The sequence below is a fragment of the Pseudopipra pipra genome, chromosome 3 (genome assembly GCF_036250125.1).
Source record: "Pseudopipra pipra isolate bDixPip1 chromosome 3, bDixPip1.hap1, whole genome shotgun sequence".
NCBI classification, from domain to species: Eukaryota; Metazoa; Chordata; class Aves; order Passeriformes; family Pipridae; genus Pseudopipra; species Pseudopipra pipra.
The window spans coordinates 69,923,324-69,946,431 of record NC_087551.1 but is presented as its reverse complement, the minus strand read 5'-3'; the positions used below and the strand labels follow the sequence as shown (position 1 = coordinate 69,946,431).

Genomic DNA, 23,108 nt, shown 5'->3' with positions numbered 1-23,108 from the left:
TCCTGCTCATCCAGAGTCAGAGTAACTTCCTATTCAAATATTACCCAAAATTTACCAGCTGTGAAGCCAGCTTGAAAAAACTATACATGCAAATAGGCAATAAAAACATCTGTTATATTTTTTAACCACATTTCTAAAAGAATTAAAAAGGACTCTTGGTATAACCCCCATATACCACTGACATAAATGTAAATGGCATTGTCGTCCTAAAATTAAAAATCAAAGGTAAATTTAACTAAAATCTTAGCAATAATGTAATGTTAAATTGCATGAGGTTATTTTGAACCTGCCATATTAACTGCCAAACAGTTATTCCACATAATTTTGAAGATATCACTCCAAAATAATTTGCAAGATTTCAATTAAATTAAAGGTGAGACCGTTATCAGTCATCACCACAGAGAAGCACTAACCTCTCAGAAGTAGTTCCTATTTAAAGAAAAACAAAACCTTCAACCCAACGATCAACAGAAAAAGACAATTAGTCTACATTTATAATGAACCAAAAGACAAAGGTATACAAGTAATGCCTAGAAAAACATAATCTCACAAGTTTTTTCTGTTTTAGGCAATGATCCATCATGTTTCAAAATATGTTATAATCCCAGACAAAATACAAATGGGCCCAGTAGCAAAATCTAATTCTTAGCTTTTAACCGGTGAAGACAAACACTTTCATATTCCTAGATAGGAGATGAAAGAGCATCCAAAATAACATCAGGTTAACTTTGGCAGCATACCACACTACCCACCTCCAGGAAAATAAATCTGCCCAAGAGGCAAAGAATTCTAGCTTTTCTTCACTAGACTCTCAAAGAGGGCTCCTCCCAGTTTCAGTGCACAATAGCCAACATAACCTTGTTATTGCAAGAATTTGGTGTTATTTCGAAGTCCAAATGCAACAATTTTTTTTCTTTTGCCATGGCACCCTGGAATAACTTTTAAAAACTCGCCTCACACATCCGCAGCGCTGCGTGGGTGCAGACCTTGCTAATACCTATTGCAAGAGCAGGTGCATCTGGCAGAATTTGTGTGTTTCCATGTAGCTAGAGGTTTTATCTGCTGCATATATTATGCCAGGCCAGTGCTGAACACAATCAGAGCTTAGAATCACACGTCATTTTTTTAGCAACAATGCAGTTTCAAGTGCTTCCACCAAAATATAAATGCGATGACAAACTTCCACTTGGTTTACATCTGCAGCCCAGCACAACTCTTCCCATTCTTCAGATGACCATCATAAGTTGTCAATGGCAAATTTTGCTTATTTTGTCAGCAAGAGCAGCAGCATCTGCTATTTGGTAGGCTCAATCAGGAGCAAAACAGCTGGGAGCAACACAGCTCCCTGAAGCACCAGAACAGGCAGCTTCAGCAACTCCTAGAGCTGTCACATAGCTAAATTGCTTTATTCCCTGCTGCTTTCAGTTAACATTTTTTATGTATGCATCTTAAGGCACAAACAGACACTTGGAACCTTGGCGATCAAACCCTCCCACCCACTGCACAGTCTTGGACTCTGCTGATGGAGCCTTACCATCAGCTGTGCAGGCAGCTTCCTGCAGACTCAGGGGCCATTTACGGGCAAGTCTCCATCTCTCCCAACCTGTCTGGGTCTTTTTTCCCCCCCCCTTTTGGTGGTGTTGGTTGCTTGACTGCAGTTGTGCTTGGGAAACAAATAATACAACTCTGATTCAGGAAACTTTAAAGTAATTCGAAGTAGGCATCAAATAATTTCCTTATGTGTTTTTGCAGTTTATTTTCTTATACAGCCACAAAGTAGGATATTCAACTTCACCTATGGAAACACTCTGTTCATCAGTCTTCTGCATTAGTTCAGTGATGTAAGTGTGAGCAGAGTTATAACCAATTGGCAGTGGGAAAATAGAGCAAAGTCTGGCGTGGCCGACTTTTTGTTGCTGCCATCCTGCTGGCTCACACATCGCAGCACGGTCCAACACCACCCCCATAAACAGCAGCAGGAAAAAAAAAACCTATTCCTGAAAGCCTCTGGTTTACAGACAGACAGAAGACACTGAAAACATATAAAAGCCACAGCAAAAAGCAATCCCAAGCTGATACAGCACAGATCTGTGCGAGGAGCCTGTCACTCTCCTCCAGGCAGCATTTACACACAGCAGTGCACCATACCGGCAGCAGCCACACACTGATGCCTTTCTCCAGAGCTGCTGGTAGAAGCCACGGACCATCAATTTAACCAGCCTTTTTTGGTAAGAGCCCCCATTTTGTCTTATAATGGTCCGAAGTGAAATAAAATGTTTCCTGATTTAAAAAAAAATAATAATAAAAATCACCCATTAATTTTTTTTAAGCTATCGCGCTTTCTAACAAGAAAAAATGGTTGCACTTAGACCACTTCCACTTTATTTTCCCACAGCTTTTCCCTCTAAATTTTTATTTAACAACTCTATTTCAAAACCAGGCATCTCTGGAAGTTCAGTCCTATTATCCCCAGAGCCCTATCTTCACTTCGAGTAGACTTCTCTTAGCCTGTAGCAACAGGCTCAAGTCAAACAGATGAACACAGAAGACACTTGATGATCTCAACCTGGCAACTCCACCCTGTATTATATTTACTAATATTTTTCACTTGAGTTAATTAGTGGGATTCAAATGAGACCTCAGCAGCAACATTCCCAACACCACAAACCACAGTAGTGATGTTTCACATGCTTCACCTGGAAACACACCAAAACATACTACTGTGGGCTTTCCAGAGCCTCAAGCTCTCCCAACACTGCAAGGTGCTGCCAGTTCTCAGGTACAATGAGCTGCCTCTCCTGATGCTACTTTCCACTAGGATTTCCTCATAAATCATTAAATAAATTAGGATGTGCTTTACTTTTGCATCTTGTTTTCTGATGCCATTCTTATTACATGTTTTCAATAACGTATCTTAATCCATGGGATTTTTTCCCCCCATGAATCCTGAAATTCTTCCATAATTAGAATCACTTAAAAGCTAGGCTTTAGAATACCAAGTAACGCAGCATTGACAACAAAAATCACAAAACCTGACACTGCAAGATCTAGGTGGCTCAATGTGATATCAATACCACAGCACATCAGGTGCTACACCACCACACAGTCATTATTCTGAAGAAATATGTGACAATGTAATCACTGAAGGAAGCAAAGGATTATCTCATTTTTCCTAAACCTTTCAGGAAACCAGAGGCAGGAAATAGCATTTTAATTTTTCCATCACAGTTTCCCACAGAAGATGAGGCAAATCTAGAAGTGAAACTATATACAAGTTCATTGTCCATCTCCTCTTTAAATAAAAAATTAATTACTGAGGGTGGTAAAGGCAAAGAAAAGAAAGTAGATTTTCAAATGAGAGCCCATGGTGACAGGACATCTGATCAGACAGTTGTTTGGATGTTAGCAAGTGGTCTTTTCACTAAGGGACTCTGATCAAACCCAGATAAAGTTTCTGGGACAAGTTTAAGGACAAGCTTTAGCCATTTCACAGACTACTGGTTTTATTCTTGTTGAGGCAAAGATCAGAAACAGTTAATTACTTTGATCAGGAGGATAGTCTCATCTCTAGGAAAATCCCATTTGCTCGTCCTCCTGATCATTCCAGCTTCTTTAAGCACATCTCTGCACAGACCATCAATACTGTACCCTGACAGCAGGGCCCCAAAATAGGACTCTTTTCCCACCTTCAAAAGCTGGCTCTTCTCCCCTTGAAAGTCTGCAAAGAAAACTTCACAAATATCTGAATCTCCAAGTGGTTCCTGAGAGAGTGGCATCTGCCAAAACCAAAGATGACATGGAGGTCATCGAAGAAGACAAGATCCCACTCCTGGTCACACAGGCAGGTAACTGAGCAGTGAAGATAGTACAGGCACTCCTCACTTTTGCTAACTTCAGATGCTAATGATAGTCCTCACTTCCCCAAAAGGCTTAACAACCATTAGTAGGAACCTAATTACAAGTTCAATTTCCAGCTCATTAACTAGCTCATTAATTCTAAGACCAGGTCTTAGAACCCTTTCTTGACCGCCTTCTGCGAAAGCAATGGCACCTGGATGCCAAGAACGCCAAGGGCCACGGACTCTTCCCAACCTTGCTCCTAGTTGGGGATGTCAAGCCTGATGAGCGCGCCGGCTAACTCGGGGCCAGTGTTACCTCCTCAAACCGAGATCTGACCCCGTCCAGCCCCGCTCCAGCACACTCCCCCTTCTCTGCAGCTGAGGAGCATTGCTCAAAAAGTCGTTCTATCACTTCCCAAGAAGTCGCCATCACGTCATCCCGCATCACCTCACCTCACCAACGCCCTCCCGCCACCTCCTCTCAGGTACCAGCCACACCTCCGCCCCGGCTGCCCGCTCACCCTCAGCTCCTCACGGGGAGAAGGGGGCGCCGGTCGCGACACGGCGGTGGCTCCTCCCGAGCCCGCCCTACCTTCCTGCGGCGGCCGCCCGGGGGCTGCAGGGCGCAGCAGGCGGGCGCGGCGCTCCCCCGCCGCCCGCTCCGCACGTAGGTGACCCGCCGCCTGCCCCCCAGCGCCGCCGCCGCGCCCGGGCGCTGCTCCGCGCCGCGGGGCGGGGGGGGCGCCCGCCCCGCCGCCACCGCCCGATCCCGGGGCTTCTCCTCCGGACACCAGGATCGCCTCATGCCCAGCTGGAGGCAGAGGAAGAGCGCCGCGGAGAGCAGGCAGAGGCGGAAAGCCGGGCCCCGCCAGAGCGGCCGCTCCTTGGGCATGGCGGCGGGGGCTGCCCTGCCCGGCGCGGCCGCCCCCCCGCCCCGCCGCAGGGCTCATGCCGCCGGCGGGCCGGGCCCCGCGGCCGCCGCCGCCGAAACTTGGGAGACCCCGCCCCGAGCGGGGCCGGCCGGGGAGGGGCCGGGGTGCCCCTGTCCCGGCCCAGCGGGGGCTGCGGGGCACAGGGGTGTTCGGCGTCGGACGGCCCGCGGGATGCTCCGCGCCCCGGCGGGGGCAGCGCCCGGGTACCGAACGCGGGGCCGTGCCGCTATGGAGCCACAGCGGGGCCGTGCCGCTATGGAGCCACAGCGGGGCCGTGCCGCTATGGAGCCACAGGTGCGGGTCGCTGGTACATGCACCAGGGCCTGACAGAGGACAGAACCCCCCGACCTAACTGTTATATCGCCCATCTCTATAGCATGGAAGTGTGCTAACTTATCAGTGTTTGTATTATTTCAGATTATACACATTATGTAATGTCATGAAGTAGTGGAATTTTACTGGAGACTTGGGTATTGTTCATGGTTAAGTCAAACAAAAGGACAGCCCGGGCCTGGAAACAAGGACTTTGCTTCTTGTAGGGTTAGAGTTATCCATGAAGGATAAAGGATAACCCTGAACATCCAAGATAACATTAGCATCCTAACCCTTCTGATATGTCTTTGAAACCTTCCCAGTATCATCTGGCAGTACATATAATAATTCCAGCAAGGCTGACTCCAGGGACATCTGGACCAATAGACAAGCAGCCAGAATGCTGCAAAAATAGAGCTACTTTTCAAAGTTCTACTCTGATTAGTAACCAGTGGTGTGGCTATTAGTGATTAGTCACATTGTGTTGGACCTGAACTTTTGAAGGGTATGAGAACCCTGTGTGAAATATCAGCTGTGGTGCCCTAATTTGGCTGCAACTCCTCGTGCTCATGAGTAACTCTTCTAAGTCTATACTTTGCATCCTAGCTTCTTTCCTGGGTTATTACAGGCCAGCTGCTGATTTTTATGACACATCCTTGGTTTCATGCATGAAAGAAAGGACCTGCATGAGCTGAGCAAGGCTGAGAGGTAGTGCAGGGGACAGGTGTCCCCCTCACCTCTGTGGGAGCACTGGAGGCCCCGCATTTGTTTCACAAGGGAGACACTAGACAGAATTATAAAGTGCAGAGGCTGGCTTTGTCTTAAGCCACAATGCTAAACCATTGCTGAGCGATGAGCAGGTTGCGGTGCTTGGTGGGATTTTTTGAAGCAGGACCTGCAGATGGGGAGAAGTGTCCATGGCAGGAGCCAAGCTCTGTGTGAACAGAGAGGGGGGAGATGGCAGCCAATTTGCAGCACATGCTGCTCGGTTAGTAATAAATGTATTCCTGGGTGGGATGTGCTGGACATGAGTCCAAAACTAATCCCCATTTCTTTGCCAAGTAGGGGAGAGAGTCTGTAACTCTTGTCCCCTGTAAGCAGTCCTGTGCTTCCAGCACCCCTGTCTTGTCTGCTGGCAAGGGAGAGTACTTGCTTCACTGAGCTCCTTCTTATGTCCTCTCCTCCCTGTCTCTTTACAGCCTGGAGCAGAGCCAGGGCAGACTGATGCTGGGGGAGCAGGTCAGAGGGGAGCACTGGGAAAAGTGGGGCCTGCAGCAGCCAAGCAACCAGACCTGCTGGCAGCATGACAGAGGAGCTGCATGTAGGAAGATAAGGGAGGGAGCAATGGTCTATCTGGAGAACTGAGATTTCAAGCATGGCTCCAAGCACAGATGCACTGGCAGGTGAGGTGCATGCTCCCTGCCGTTTAAACGTTGCTGTCCTCGTTTTTTTAAGTAAACTGTTCTTCTAAATTAGGTTAAAGCAATTCCATGGTTGTTTTAAACTGCCCTAAATGCAGGCCCCTCTTGGAAGGGAGTAAGTGGCAGTCCTGCTTGCCATTCCTGTAGCAAGAGGGTGGTTCCTTTGTTGTAAGCTAAATCAGGTCCATGACCCAGATGAAAACTAATTCAAGAAAAACTGTATCTGGAGTGTGTTCCTAATAGACCTGGACACCCTTTTTGCTACTATCCTATCTTTTGGACAACCTCTGGGTGATTTATTCCTCTGGGGAAATGCAGTGCAGGTCAGAGCACTTCTGCCCCGCCTCAGTTCAGGGGTCCTTGTCTTCCTCTTGGGCAGGCTCGGGTGCTTGCCATAGGAAGCAAGTTGGCTCTGGCTGGGGACCCTTCTGATAACCACATGCTTTTCCTGCTTCTACCCCACTTACATGGCTCACAAATGGATCAGACAAGCCCTGCTGCTAGTGCAAGAAAGGATTTTATGAGGGCAAAGGGAGAGTGTAACTGCACCAATCATGACTGACATCAACTGAAGTGATGGGCATCTGGCTCCATCCATGAGCATCACCTGGAGTTTACCAGCAGAAGGTCACTTTGGCTGCCATGGGGCTCCCTCTCCATCACTTTGCTTCTCCATGTGAAATGGCAACATTTATCTGCAGGACAGAAGTAATGCTGATGCTCAGGGAAGAGAGGTTTAGACATACATCAAGAACACTAAATGCAGGGGTAAATGTGACAAGACACAAGACTTGCAATAGTGCTAGCCAAAATAATATCACAAACTTCTTAGCACAAAGTTTGTTTTAAGCTATCAGCATCTAGTCGATAAATAATGGCATGTGAAGGTCCTACTAAAATGTAAGTTTGTGTTTGTATGATTATTGAGAAAATGTTGAAGGCAGGAGTACAAAAATTGACTACAAAAGTATAAAGTGCCCAAATACATTTTAAAACTCTCTCATGAGTTTTAACCCTTGAGAAATCAAAGCTTTCCTAAAAACTTGAATAGTACATACTCAAATAAAAGAAGTCTACCTGAGTAGAATAAAATCCACAAAGTCTTTCTTGGTTTTAGCATCGCAGGTTCATTTGTTTTCTTCTCTCATTGTGTAGCTTCATCAGAAAGCTCAAATACTTGAATCCAGCCACTCTTCTTGTCGTCACTGAGCTGTAACTGTAAGTCCTGACCTTGTATGAAATATTGCATTCCTTAGAAAGGTGATCATCCTCAATTTGTGAGCATGATAGGAGTGGTTCTGATAAAGAACAGTTCAAAAAAGTTAACTCAGTGTTTTAAATTTGCTTTTGTGTTTTAATGAACAATTGAATTTCTCATGCTTCCCACCTGCTTCCACACCCACTCCCCCCCAACTCTTATGAATGTAAGTCTGCCTGTTTAAAACACAACAGAGGGTTTCTAAAGATATAGAAAAAGGAAACAATGGTAGAGAAGGATCTCAGGAAATCTCAGGAACAATGAGAAATATTATCTGGTTTAGCATAAGAATCAGTGGGAATTAAGATAGTACTTTAAACAGTCTCACTTTTCCATTTTAACAAGTGAATTATAAATCAATTCTTCCCACAGGCATTGGTTGTAAAGATATGTGTGTGAGCAATGCCTGTTAAGAAAAAGAGCAAATTAAAATTGCAGCATAATGGATGCAACTCCAGTCCAACTGGAGGATGGGCCTTTTTGAGGTGATTGCTTGGAACACAGCTTCTGTAAAGTTTCACAGCTTCTGCAAAACATGCTTACTCTTTGAGTCAGGCAGCAAATAGCCTCCCCTTCTTGCTGTCCTAAAGCAAAATGGATAGTGTTAAAGGAACATATATCATGCTGGATCCAACTGAATACAAACTACTGCCATGTAATGCAAGGAGTAACTCAAATAGCGACTCTGAATGTGAGCATTAAATTTCTACTGAGAACAGCGAGCATCATGCCCTGATAACCAAAATCAGACATTGGTCTTACTGTGTCTGCTTTTTATGTAGGTGCACAGAGCTACAGCTCCCTTAGTTTCTCCAAAAAAGTCTTTGAACTGCTAAAATTCCTCTCTCATTTACAAATTTGTCCATGGTGAGAGCAAGGTGCTCAGCCTCTAGAAGGAAGAAGTTTAACAGCAATGAAATGTCATTGCTTTAGTGCTGTCTTCGCTGCTTATAAATTACCTCTTGCCTGGGATATTGTTGGTAGTGAAATCTCTCCTTTGCAGCAGTTATTTAATGTTGCTCTCTCTTACGGCCATTTTCAGTTCAAACATCTTGCCTACTACCATCCATCTTCTGCCTCCACCCACTGTCAAGGCATCTGTTTGCCCTCTGGTTAGTCAAAATGTCTTCCCCAATCCCCGTGCAAAATTAAACCCCAGGCAGGAAAAACACCACTAGGAATTCCCTAGATTCTCCAAGGGCTGTTAGTACAAGTCAAACATTCCTCCTATAAAATGAGTGAATGAATAAAAATGCTCTTTTTGACTCTGCCTAACAACTGCACTGGACTTGGTAGGAACTACTTGCCAAAATCTACAGGACAGAGAAAAGGAAGATTTTTTTTCCCTCCTCCCTCCTACATTCCTGGCTAACGCTTTTAAAATCCAAGTGATGTTGTTCCATGCACATGAAAACAGAGACGTTTTATGCAGAAACTTTCACAAGGTCATTTTAAAAGAGGCCACAGGAAGAGAAGTACAGTGTGTTCTTCCCCACAGAAGATGTGTGTGCCTCTGATCCTGACTCCGCAAGAGTCAGAGCTTTGGTCCAGGCCTGGTTTATTGCCTTGCACATTTATGTGCCAAAGCTCTGCCATAGTCCTGGGGAACATGGGATGAAATGTTTGTAGCTCCTGAGTGACTTCTCAGTGATGGCTTCGGTGCAAGCCTGATCTCATTTCTGTTCCTTAAAACTGCAGCTTGAAATCCTGGATTTCTTTATGCACCAAATGACAGATGACCCTGGAGCCTGCACACAGCCATCAGCTCTGCCAGGTAGGTACAGCTCTTACTTCTTCCCATACCTTAAATCCCACTGAAAACTGAGAGAAAGAATCTCTTTCTGTTACCTTTTAAATGTTAGCAACAGAGAAGTAAATTGGCTGCATTGGTCTATTACCGACTTACCACTGCTGAGAAATACGTGTCTGAACAGCTGTCAAGGCAAAAGCTCAGCTGTGTGAATTATTAAAACCACTTCTCAGCTCACCACTGGTAAGTTTGAAGATAACAGCTAAAAAATATATGTTCATGCAGTCTCCCATTAGCTTGTGGGCTATCTCCTCACGCTTGTGGGCTATTTAGGCAGCTTAACACAAGATTGATCTTGCTGTGCAGCAGCACAGCACGAGGCATGGGCAGAGGCTGTCGTTTCCCTCCAGCTACAGAGGGATTCAAACACCACGGCCTGTCACATGATCCAAATTTGATGAAAGAGATAGTTGATAATTACTGGCCTGAAGAGGGGATTATAGATCAAGGTTTACCTCTGAGACACACTCTTGTGCGTTTGCACTCATACATACCTGTACCTGTACGCACACATTCGCTGCAGGAATGAGAAGAAGAATGAGACAGCCCTTCAGCAGAAGATGCTCTGCAGCTCTGTGCTATGCCCGGACCTTACCTTTATTTATTTAACCCTAATTCTCTAGCAGCTGTTTCACTCCTGGAGAGGACCAACAGTGATTTTACAGTTTGCCTTTTCCTAAATCATTCTGAACAAGTAAAATTCTGCCTGCTTTTTAAAATAAGGGCTTGCAATTTTATTGAACAGATACTAGTATATAAATTGAAAGCATGTATGGCCATTTTTAAAAAAAGACGTTCCAGTTTATAGGAATTAAGCAGTGATAGTTCATATGCAGTTCACATACTACTGCACAGACTTTTGTGATAGTACTTTGTCGTCTGTATTTCTTTTGCATGTGCACTGTAATCCCAGACAGATGTCCAGCTTTGCTTAAAAACTACCCTGAGTTTCTATTACAAAATCCTATTTTCTCTATGTTTCAGAGATTACCTTGGTGTTATTCTGGCTTCAGCTTTCTGCCTTTTATTTTGGATGCTATAAATTTTACTGACATTTTTACACTTCTAAGATCAAGGATGAATATCTTTCATTAAAAACTGTAATTTGGCATAGGGATTAATCTATAATGGTCAGAATTTGACAAAACACCACAGCTGGAGTAGTAATGATGGCTTTAAGAAATTATATAAGCCTTTTTATTACATGTTTTAATGGGCTTACATAGAACAGTACAAATGCCGAAGTATTTATATAGGGGATGGCAACAGCACTGGAGCAATAGAGCAGATGTCAGTGAGAGAGACTTTCATCTGCAAGCACTCAGTAAAAAGGGCTCTCCAAGGGAAGAAGAGAAGCAAACCAGAGCACTGGGGCTGCTAGGGAGAAGAGCAGCAGCAAAATGTTCCAGGTAGAAGATTCACAAACAAATTAAGACCCTTAATTAATGTTCTGTGCACTTTTTCTACAGTCTGTCTTGCAACGTTGTTTGATATACTGGCATGTGTCTGTACAATTTATGCCTCATTAAAGGCAATAGGAAACAATAAAAGCTGGAAGTGGTTGGCAGTATACTTGATAGACCTGATGGACGAAAAGCAGCTTTTGTAGAAGGCATGCAAAAATGTCCTGGACCAGTATGCAGACCAATTAATAATATGCATCCACCTTTAATAAAGGCCTCACCCATGTGTCTGAAAAGCGTCCTTTTTTTTCAGGACACTAAATTCAGGATCATTGTCCTTCCCTGAAATAAAAAGGTTGCTTTTTTAAACTATTACTGGTAGGTCAGCCAATCATCTCCTCCAGCTGGTTGAATTTAAATGTCTTAGATACAACCCTAACAAGGAGGAGAGAAATGGCCTTGCCCTCAGCAGAAAAGATGCCACAGCTCCCCTGCAGCTGAGCAGCCTGTCTGGGAACAGATGGTGAGGATAAAACTCAGTACTCTTCCCGCAGGCTCCTTTCAAGGCAGTTTGCCCTCGATGCCATGTAGAGCAGCTTCAATGATTCAGAGATACCAATATTGATTCGAAGTGGAATAACCTCCTTAGCTGAGAGTTTATATATAGGTTAGGTGTTGCTGCAGGACTCGTCCTTTCGGCATGTGTCTTCCTGCAACATATCCGCCTCCATCCTCAGATATGGATGTGGAAAACAAAGGCCAGTTGGATATTTTGAAGATGCTCTGGGAAGGACAGAGTGAGTTTGCAATGACACAGGCACCTCTATAGGCATCGCTTCAGGCGATGAACACTCAGCCAGGCTAATGTTTGTGGTTGTGCCCCAGCTCCTGGCTCGCTTGCAGGCTCCTTGTTAGGAGGAGATCCCTTTGCCAGAATGCATTGACATTCTTCAGGAACAGGGTAATTTCTCTGTACTCTGTCAGGAGATCAAGTACATGCTCCCGAAAGCATAAAGGCTTTTTGCAGGGCTTGCTTTGTGCCTGCCACTCTCCTGGTGGCAAGGCTGGAGGCAAAGCCAGTGGCTACAGAGCCTGCGCTGCCATCTCCCCACAGTCTAGTCAGTGTAGCAGAGGCAGCATAGCAGGGAGGATTGTCTCAGAGGACACCTCCCCTACAAGGCAAAGGAGAAGCTGTGGCTTCTCCCAAGCTGTAGCTGGGTCAAGGGCGGAAGCCAGGCAAGCAAAGGAACTTCCTAGCCAGAGTCCAGGGCACAAGTGCAGGCAGGGGGAGACCCCAGCTCTGGGACCTGCAGCTGGAAGAGGCAAATCTTCCCTCTTACTTCTCACTCTTCCCTCAGGCTTAATGTGAAGGAAAGAAGATGATCACTGATGTATATTGATGGGAGCCTTTAGGAATCCAGGGCTTTTTGCTCAATCTTTGTGCTGAAGTGCTCAGTCTTACACAGCAAAGACAAACAGCAACAAGATTGCTCTCAGCAACCCAGACAAGAACATTTTAGTGCATAATTATGGATGAGATGCAAAAGGACGAAAAAGAGGGAAAACATCTGTTCGCATAGAGTTTATTGCCGTTCACTTAAGAGGCCCATTAAATGCTAGAAAAAGCTATTTATCCTTCTGTTTGAGGCAATTATCCTACTGCAAATCTCTGTGGAAATTTGCCCTGTGTTTATTCTTGGAGTGCTGACACTGTGCAGATACACTCGCCACACAGAAAAAAGGCGCAGACCTTGCCCACCAAGGCTTATGGAGGGATTTTCAGAAGCAGGGTAGCCAGTGCTTTCAGCTGCCTCAGCCCCTTTATTTCAAAAATCAAAAGGAGCTTTTTCATTAGAAGCGCACCCAAAAGCGGGATTGCTCTTCTTGTAGCCAGTGTCACAGCAATACAGGGGTGTGAGAAGACCAAATACAGTTCTTTGAATGTTTAAAGGAAACCAGCTGTCCTACCGATCAGGAAATCATTTGACTCACCAGGCTGCAAGGTCCATGCAGAGGAGAGGCTTCATCTCCTTGAAGCCCAACCATGCACTCGTTTGGCGAAGAGGAAAGCAAGTGCGACTGTGTTGGTTAATCCCTCCCCCCTCTCCTCTGGCCTGCTCAGGCCTTTGCATAAGAGCTTGGCAGTGAAGCATCTCTTGACCATACCAGGAACTCTTGGAAAGCTAAGGTGGGGGCAGCACTGACTGTACCAGGAACTCCTGCTGCCTGACCAGGGTGGGAGATAACAGCAGGAATAATCAATCACCCCCTGACAGCCTTGGAACATCTCTTATCTGAGTTGTAGCTCAAGTGGAACAGTACCATCCTCACTGGAATTTCAAAAACTCCAGTAATCACTAACCCAGATTGCAGCCAGGATGAAAATTTACCAATGACTTAAGCCAATCTTCAACCAAAGGGTCCTAAGACAGACCCTTTGAGCTCTTCTGGACTGTAGTGGACTGCATCAGTATTTCCCTCTGTGTGGGATGCCTCTGAGAGTGCCTGAACTCTCAAGCTTGTGAAATTCGGAGAAGTGTCGCCTGGCAACAGAACCTGGGCTGATATCCCCACTACTTGAGGCTCAACACTCCCCCCTCTGCACACCCATTGAGAAATGCCAAAAAGGCATTAGACATGAGCATTTCACTGACTCTTGAGGGGAATTTTTTAATAGGTATACCTTTGTACTTCTACATTACATATCCGTGTTTGCGTGTTACCTTTGTACATTTGTATATACATATCTGTGTGTGTGTACTGACTTGAACACCCTGTAACAAATATAGTATACATGTTATTATCTTGAATCCCTAACTGTTATTATTGTTATGTTCATAGTTGATAATTGTTTAATCTAGCTTTTTAATGCTGTTATGATTAAGTGCTGCTAAACCCTGTAGATATAAACCATTGACTAAGTCTGAGCCCAAGGCTGGTTTCAGCCACATCTACACTCTTCTCTGAGAAGGAGTTTGGAGAGCAAGGGGATCTACTCTGACTCTTGTGAGTCAATGAAGGGTCTCCCTTACCCCTTTTTACATCCCTGGCCTCCATATAAATCACTCTAAATTGATTCTAATTCAATTTACTTTTATATGTATTATCCATGCACTTAGTAGTAGAGTGAGCCTTGCCATCGAACTTTGTCTCACTTTTGCAAATTTATATTGAAGCTTGTTTTGTATCTTTGATGGTGATTTTTTAAGTGACCTAAACCACTCATTTTTGCAACAGCAAGGCTCCCTTCATGGGTCTAGTGCATTCTTGTGAGGGAAAGGTTGTTTTTCAGACCTCCACTTTAGCCAAAATACTGACTGGAGGTTCGCATGCAGGTGTGTCAGAAACACCAACAGCTGGCTTGGCTGCTTAATTATCTGATGATGCAGAAAATAAACAAGCCTCCGCTTCTCTGGCTCATAAATATAAGGAAAGGCTAATAAAAGGCTTAGATACTAGCTGGTTGACCAGGACTGTGCAGAAATTGGATAAAAAGGCAGGAGATGTGACAATGACAGGAGCACAGCATGTGATGGACATAGTGAACATAGCGCACGGCTCTTACAGTGTGAGAATTATGTTGTCCCCATGGTAGGTAATGGACATGAACAGGAACAGAGGAAAGTGATGTGGGACAGTGCTCTCCTAGTGCTGCTGTCAGTGGTGTGAGACAGTCTCAAAGGATAAAAATAAAACACGGGAAAAATATTCCCTTGAAACTTCTTTTACTTTTGGAAATACCATTTCTATGAAGTCGTTCACTTTCAGAAAAGTTTCATCCCCCTTTCTTTTCACCCCAGCTTTTCACTCCTTTTTTTCATAAGGCTGAGTTTTGACTCATGTCTGCTTCTTCTCCAAAATATGTGATTTTTACTTCTCATTGAGAAAACTAGACCTGGGGGGGAAATACCCAGAAAGAAAACAGTCCATTTCAGATCTTGAACCAATGACAGTTTCTAATATCTGAGCACCCAGAGTGTTGTGTGGGCTTGCCAGGAGCCAGGCCAGGCAGTGGGCACATGGGCCAGGCTGCAGCCCCACAGGGACCCCACCATTAGATGTCCAGCCCAGGCACAGCTTATGAGGCTGGGGGACCACAAGTCCCCACACCAGGAGGAACCAAGGACACTTAGCTACCCAACACAGTTGTTTCCCTGCCAGACTTTTGATGGGGGAAAAGCTCTGGGACTTGCTGCTATAGCAGCAGCTTTATCTAGGATTATGATTCCTTACTTTCTCTTAACAGCTTCTGGTATGCTGCTACTTTCACTTTTCTATTTTCTTAATGTACTTTTTAAAGCATTCTCCATGAGTAACTGATTCATAATAATTTTTTAAGCTCTATTGCAGCACCCATATCCTCCTAGCCTTGTGGGAGCCTGACAGGCACCCAGATTTCCACTGAATTCAGCGTCACTGCATTTGTTCTTTGAGATGCAGTGTGCAGGGTTTCTTTCAGCAACTGCTTGATCCAACATCTCCCTCTGGTGGAAAACAGGGAATAAAGCAGGATAAAATAGAGCATCGTACAGCATAGCATACTTACTTGAATGCCATGAAAACAATAAAAATCTCAGTCCAGGCCATGATGTTCTCTCTAAATGCTACATTTATTCCTAATGAATTTGAATGTTATCTCAAATAGTCCTCGTCTGGAAAAGAATGATAATGAATGGCGAATGCTAATTTTCATGTATTTTCCAGAAATTTGGCAAAATTTTAAACAGAGGCAAAAGCCACTCTCAAAACAATATGTCCTTATGGCATTGTGTCTGTGAAGAAAATCAACACAATTCTCTGTTGCAGAAAACTATTCTTTGTGCTCAAGCTCCAAAATCCATCATACATCTAACCTGCTGTCTGCAATCGCAAGGAATGATAAAAATGTCTCAAGGTATAACTGTTCTCTTTCTATACCGTAATTACACCTTTGAAGTTCCATGTGAGTGTGACAAACTGGTTGCCATCTGCCAGGGGTGCCTATTCAATGTAGATCAGAAAGTACAAAGAAGGAAATACTTAAGTACAGTCTGGATAACTTTTGTCTGGACATGCATAGGATTAAGGAATAGTACAGGGATAAAATGCTTTGCACAGGTCACAGCTATGTCTTTCTTTGAAGGCACCTTTCATCAGCATGGGAGGTTAGGGCGGTTTAATGAACCTTCTGCTGTTAATCCTCTCCCACCTGCAAGTGTTTCCCTGAGACTTGTTCTGTGATTCCAGATGGGAACTGCAGAGCTGATGCAGCAGCACAGACAGATTTAAGATCAAAATGGAATTTTTAAAATTTTTAAGTTGCTGGCTCAGCTTCAGCTGGAGCTGGAGAGGTACTAGAGGCCACATCTTTGCTTCAGCTCCATGCAAGAGTCTTGGGTGAGGAAGAGAAACTCAGGAACAGATGATGAGTTATTGCCAGAGATAGACACCAGAGGGTAGGCAGCTGAACCAAGAGAGGATGGACTCGTCTCAACAAATTTTAGCTGCCTAAAGCCTAGAAGCAGTCAGTATCGGTGATCTGGCTTGCAGGCACTTGAACAGTGTGACTCCCCTTTGTGGGCAAGTCTATAGTCAGCACAGGGCAGCATCACTATATATCTAGGATATATTTTAGACTATTTAAATTTTCCACGCCCAGAAAGAAAAATAGGGGAGGGATTTGCAGTTATTCCCAAAATATTAGGACATATTCATATCTGAAAATTGAAAGCAACTTGTAAGCTTCTGGAACAAAAAGCTGAGGTTCCTGAGTAGAGTGCTCAGTCTTTGTATGGCATGACCTTAGCCAGGGCGAAAACCGCTGTGAGAAGGAGTAAGATTTAAAAAGGAATTTCAAGTTAGAGACTGGGGAAGTGAGGAGGAAGGGAGGAACATGGTTCTTGATGGCATATCTTTAAAGGTGCCATTTTGACCTCTTTATAACCACAAGTAAGCAGGAAACAGCAAGGCACAATCTGGACAAATAAAGCCCCTTTTAATGGGGCACAGGAACTGGAGCAATTGGCCTGAATATATGCTTTTTTCTATTTGCTATAATCATGAAAATAAGATATGAGTCTAAAATCCTCAATTTTTATATAACGATATTGAAATATCAGAGAAATCCCAGAAGAAAGATAATTACTGGGTCATTGTAATAGCATGGTAAAAATTACATGGGAAAGAACCAAAATAGATCCCATCCAAATGAGGAAAAGGACATGAACTCTGTCAAATTATAAGCAGATACAGAAAGGCAGATTAAAAAAGATTCTCAGGAAATAACTTGCTACTAGACAAAAAGCCTTCTCTATCCTAGCAGGAGCAAGGAACCTGCTGGAGAGTTCTGCAGGTGCCCAGGGTGTGCAGTCAGCAGACGATTAGGATGGCAAAGGAGTTTGAGAGCAAATAAGCCCTAACACAACAGCTAAACAGATTACTTGTGTCTGGCTTCAGCATAGAAATGCTTAGTGAAATTCCCACAGCAGAACCACTTGTTAAAGGGATAATGCAGAGAAGCTGCCACAGATTGAAGGACCATTAGATGAGGCTTTAGAACAAATTGATGCAAGGGATAGTAACAAGTTCATGAGAAGCAGATGTTACTCGCTTGTGGGTTTTTAAGGCATGCTAATGCAAACTCTTGCACTATAAAAGCTGGTGTATAAGCTTTTACTTAAAACAGCCAAAGAAAAAAGAGGATGGCACATGATACACTTTTCTTTTAGTGCTGTGAGGGATCTAGAGAACTGCAAACCACTATATCTGACATCTGTAGCAGGCAAACAGCAAAAGCCATAGTAATAGAATAGTTGCAAGGACAGACACAGGCTAAGAGGGAAGAACTGGCAGCGAGGACCTACGAAGCTGTGCTCCAACACCCTCTTACATCTTCAGAGGATACAGTGAAGCTGCAGAATAGAGCAATCTGCTTGGTATGATCTGCTCAGCTTCTGGAAAGCCTTTAATAACATCTGTCACCCATAAAGATGCTAATCTGGCATGGAGTAAGAGGGAAGATTCTCTCATGAGTCAGCAACTGCATACAGGATAGAGACAAGGTAAGGATAAATCATTCATTCTTCACAGTGGAGAGAAGTCACCAATGGCATCTTAGAGGGATACTGGTAGGGCCAGTGCTCATCCACAGACCCATCAGTCAGGCAGTAAAAGGCTCAATAATTAAACTGGTGGTACAAGTCTATTTAAGATAGGAAAATGCAAACTTGCCTGCAAGGATCTGCAAAAACCATCTCATAAATCCAGGCTAAGTAACAGCAGGTGAAATTCAGTGTGGCTAACAGCAGAGAAAAACACCTTGCTGAGTTGGGAGGAAGACCTCCTTACTATCCAGCCAATGGCCTATGAAACATCTAGTACCACGCAGGACAGATACCTTCAAGCTAGGTTGTCAGTTAAATGCTTACTAGTGACTATAAAGCATTTTAGTATATTATGAAGGGAAGAGAGGTCACAGAGTCATAGAATGGTTTGGGTTGGAAGGAACCTTAAAGATCATCTAGTTCCAATCCCCCTGCCATAGGCAGGGTCACCTTCCACTAGACCAGGTTGCTTAAAGCCCCATTCAACCTGGCCTTGGACACTTCCAGGGATAAGGTACTCATAATGTCTCTGGGCAACCTGTTCCAGTGTCTCATCACCCTCAGAGTGAAGAATTTCTTCCTAATACCTAATCTAAATCCATTCTCTTTCAGTTTAAAGCCATTCCCCCTTGTCCTGTCATTGCATGCCCTTGTAAAAAGTCCCTCTCCAGCCTTCTTGCAACCCTCTTTATGTATTGGAAGGCCGCAATAAGGTCTTCTCGGAGCCTTCTCTTCTCCAGGCTGAACAATCCCAGCTGCCTCAGCCTGTCTCCACTGGAGAGATGCTCCAGCCCCCTAATCATCTTCATGGCCATCCTCTGGACTTGCTCCAGCAGGTCCACGTCCTTATGTTGGGGGCCTCAGAGCTATATGCAGCACTCCAAGTGGGCTCTCACAAGAGTGGAGGAGAGGGGCAGAATCCCCTCCTTCAAGCTACTGGCCACAATTCTTTGATGTAGATGAGGATATGGTTGGCTTTCTGGGCTGCAAGCACATATTGATGAGCCATGTGAGCTACTCCTCAACCAACACCTCCAAGTCCTCCTCAGAGCTGCTCTCAATCCATTCATCCCTCAGCCTGTATTTATGCTTGGGATTGCTCCAATCCAGGTGCAGCACCTTGCACTTGGCCTCGTTAAACTTCATGAGGTTTGCACAGTCCCACCTCTCCAGCCTGTCCAGGTCCCTCTGGATGGCATCCCTTCCCTCCAGCATGTCAACCTCACCACACAGCTTGGTGTCATTGGCAGACTTGCTGAGGGTGCACTGTCCATGTTGCTGACAAAGATGTCTAACAGCACCAGCCCCCACTACTGACCCCTGAGAGGCATCTTCACTTGGGACACCATCCCCTCCTTGTTGAGAACAAGGTCCATCATACCACCTCTCCTTGTTGGCTGCTCTATCGCTTAGAGAAGGAAGTTGTCATCAGTGTATTCCAAGAACCTCCTGGATTGCTTATGTCCTGCTGTGCTGTCCCTCCAACGAACATGGGGGAGGTTGAAGTCCCCCATGAGGACCAGGGTTCGTGAACATGATGCTGCTTCTATCAGTTTATAAAGGGCCCCAACCTCTTGGTCTTCTTGGTCAGGTGTCACAAATAAAAGTGACCTGTAGCAGATCCCCAGTATAATGTCACCTGTCCCTGCCCTACCTGTGATCCTGACCCACAGTCTCCTGGTCAGATCTTGACCCATCCCCAGGTGAAGCTCCCTGCATTCCAGCTAGTCATTGACATACAGGGCAACAGACCCTCCTGCCTGTCCTCCCTGCCTGTCCTTCTTAAAGAGCTTGTATCCTAATTGATGTAATTAATTAAATACATAGTTCATCCCCTATCATCAGTACGGTGTGCAGTTCTGGTCCCTCAATCTCCAAAAAGGTATGTTAGAGTCAGAAAAGATATAAAGAGGGGCAGCAAGGATGACCAAAGATATAGGATGATTTTATGTGGTTAGCAGCTATTATGTAATTATGTATCCTGTAAACCAAGATTCTTCAAAGTGGAAGAGTCCAAGAGGGAGTGTGGTAGAGCTTTATAAAATCAAGAAGGATCATGGAGAATAACTAGTCACCACCCCTCATACGATGCAAGAAAGGGGCATCAAAAGATGTTTTCAGGTTCAAGACAAAGACAAGGAGCTCTGCTCCTGGGCAAAGAAGTGTGTCTCTTTACAGAACCTGTTTTCACAAGATGTTGGGGATTACAGAAGCACCACACATGGCTTTAGAAGCAAGACAACAAATGTGTGGAAGATGAATCATCTAAAGCATGAAGCTACTTCTCAGCTGAGGAAGACCCTAGGCTAGAAGTGGCCGTCCCCTCTGATGGCCATGACCAGAGCTAGGACACCAGACTGAGGGGTGCAGCTGAAACCATTCTGACATTTTTATCAACTGGACAACTTTTAGAAGTAAATTGGAAGAAACCCCATGGGCCTCCAGAGCATAAGTGCACAACCACAGCTTTAGTTTCTCATGGGGCTATAATCACCCTATTAGTATCAGTAGTGTTTCTTGCTCCAGGATAAGCTACACTGTTTGCTATTTTTTAAGATTAAAATAAAGATTTAAGAAAAAAAATAGCCCTTTCTCATGTTCTTTTTCCATGTATTTTTATGTTCTGTGTTAGCTGAGGACAAAGCTGCAGTTTGACAAGCCCTACACCAACACTGCTGCCAAAAGCAGCAGCTCTGCCCTCTCATACCACTGGAAAGCACAAATGGGGGGGTGATAGAGGGGGGAATGCAAAATTAGCCTTCAAAGCTGAGAAAAAGAGGGCAAGGCTGCTGAAGGCAGGGCTGGCTTAGGCTGGTCCAGGCGCTTATTGACCTATAATTTAATTTGGTGATGTTTCTTCTGACAGCTGTCATTTGCAAAGGAGAACTGTCCTCATCCCCAGTGAGAACAGCAGAAGTTGGCAGCCATGACTGAATGTGGCCTTTCTTGGCTGTGTCAGGCCATCTCAAATGAAAGAAACACCCTTGTTTATGAAAGAAAACACTACAGAAATGACCTGTGCTCCATTATTAGAACTTTATTTATCAGTTCATTTTAATCACGTACATTCTTGAAGGATTTTGAATAGTTTTATAACTCCGAGGACAAAAAAACAGACAAAAGTGGATGATACTCTTAAATGAGACATTTAAGATCTAATGAGTAATTTAATCACTAACAATCAGACTTGTATTTTGATAGTAAGATCCAGTTTTGGGGAGTGATTATCTTCAGCCACATCAAAGAGCTTGAATTGCCGAGGGCAGTGTAAAGCCCAGCTTGGCCTTTGCCATAGAGTGAGATGGTCTGGGCTCTGGTGACTCAGCTTTCTTACAGCAGAGGAGCTTGCTCACGTCCCATTACAGACAAATTTGTCTTTAGAGTGTATATCTAGTCTTAAATGGCTCTTCTCTTTTATGAAACTGATCCTGGTGTTAGAATCCTTGTTGGTTTGTCTCCAATTTATTCGTATCAGCTGTTGCAAGGAATGCAGACAGTGTTGATGTGAAGTAGAAAAGAGATGCTTTCATTCCCAAGCCCACTCTGAAAAATCCTGTTCTGTGGAACACAGGCCATGTCAATGTTGCTAAGCAGGGTGGGGGGGAAATCATCTGTGAGAGCAAAATCTGAGAGACTTGGAGGAAAAAAACCAGACTTGCAAACAAGCGTGAGAAAAGATGCACAAAACTGTAGTTCATATGGGGCAATGTTAGCAGAAACTAAGTTCTCTGAGGTGTAATATGAGCAAATGCAGTGATCATTATCACAGACCTGCTCTTAAAATCACTGTGGCAGACAATGACCTAACATTGTAAGAGCTGACCTGGAGCGCTGTAATGCAGCACTGTGTGGGGTTTTCTTTTCCTTGTAAATTATATAGTCAAGGATAAAATTTGTTAGGAATGGCAGGAGCAAGGGCAACACTAGATTAGATTTGGCACAAGAGGAGAGAACTGATTTTTACTGAATCTGAACCTAGTGTACCCTTTGGATGCAGAAATGCTAAATTGATGTTATTTGTCTTATATGCAGCAATGTGATCCCTGTTACGTGGAAAGTATTTATGTATCTTATCTTCTTCTTAACATGAGGCTAGGACAAAGGCCCAGGGCAGCAACAACGCCACATAGAGGAGATGAACAGCTAGACCAATACTTGGAGCAAGCCACCATGCCTTTCCAAGGTAGCAGCTGGAAGCCAGGTGAGATACCACTGAATATCTGCAATGCCACAAGTTGTTGACTTAGTTTCTTTCCTTTTATTCTGTAATGGAGCAAAAGTCCAAGCTGCTACTAGGAGATGCAACACTAGCCTGCTGTAAATGGAAAAGGAGCCTCTGAGATTCAAAGCTTGGCCCCTGATGAAGAGCCTCTCAGGGCAGCAATGCACTCTCCCACCAGGCGAGCAGCCTCTTTGGCTGTGCCCCTGTGCACCGAAAAGCCACCTGCCCCATGCCCATAGTTGTGGACCACTGGGAGCTTAACTCCTCCTTGGCTCAAAACCTCCCTCTGCAGTCTCACACTCTGCCTGGATGGCCTCAGGCCCACCTTCACCTTGATATCCTGAGCCTCCCGCAGTGAGGGCTCAAGGGAGCAGCATCTGTCAAAGATGTCTTTGGTAGTGCCAGGGTTAGGGGAGAGACTCCAGCTCTCCTTTTCCCTGGTTCCCCCCAGGGTTACGCTGTGTATCCCTGGGTAGATGTAAGTTAAGCCATCCCCGTCCCGGATGAAGTTTTTCACCCAAGGAGCATAAACCTTGAGTACTTGTCCCCTGACAGGGAAGAGTTTCTTGTCCCCCACTAGCTGGTGGGCTCCAATGCCTGTGCAGTTGACAACGATGTCATATTCACTGTGTAGCTCCCACAAGTCTGAAACTTTCCTGTTGTACGTCTGGACGCCAGCTGCTTTCAACCTGCAAAAAGACTCCAGAAGTGAGGCAGGAAAGAAACCTCTAAACCCTCATTAATTATTATGAACATTAAGTAAATGAGATAGATTTCCTTTGCCTTTACATAATGATCAAAACCAAACAACAGATGGGACAAAAAAAGA

At 44.6% G+C, this 23,108-nt stretch overlaps 2 protein-coding genes and 1 long non-coding RNA gene across 14 annotated transcripts in view; 1 reads left to right on the top strand and 2 right to left on the bottom strand.

Moving 5' to 3' along the window:
- METTL24 (methyltransferase like 24) overlaps window positions 1–4,885 on the bottom strand; it is a 47,215-nt gene extending 42,330 nt beyond the window's left edge. Inside the window, exon 1 of one of the 3 annotated variants that reach the window (XM_064649795.1) lies at window positions 4,361–4,885. In XM_064649795.1, coding sequence (XP_064505865.1) covers window positions 4,361–4,789 — 429 coding nt within the window. In that variant the 5' untranslated portion in view covers window positions 4,790–4,885. Of the gene's footprint in view, window positions 1–1,534; window positions 1,554–4,360 lie in introns of those variants that run through there. The other 2 variants (XM_064649796.1, XM_064649797.1) reach the window with 2 other exon arrangements.
- Window positions 4,886–5,043: 158 nt separating this feature from the next.
- Window positions 5,044–20,642, top strand: LOC135411755 (uncharacterized). Of its 2 annotated transcripts, none has more exons than XR_010429285.1 (2): window positions 5,044–9,536; window positions 12,971–20,642. It is a non-coding gene; the product is annotated as an uncharacterized LOC135411755 (long non-coding RNA). The 2 variants fall into 2 exon arrangements; XR_010429284.1 differs by having other exon boundaries at window positions 12,334–20,642.
- LOC135411753 (solute carrier family 22 member 16-like) overlaps window positions 14,684–23,108 on the bottom strand; it is a 58,437-nt gene continuing 50,012 nt past the window's right edge. For 7 of the 9 annotated variants that reach the window (XM_064649762.1, XM_064649763.1, XM_064649767.1 and 4 more), the window contains one exon: window positions 21,080–22,968. In XM_064649762.1, the coding sequence (XP_064505832.1) occupies window positions 22,401–22,968 (568 nt within the window). In that variant the 3' untranslated portion in view covers window positions 21,080–22,400. Of the gene's footprint in view, window positions 15,628–21,079; window positions 22,969–23,108 lie in introns of those variants that run through there. The other 2 variants (XR_010429283.1, XM_064649765.1) reach the window with 2 other exon arrangements.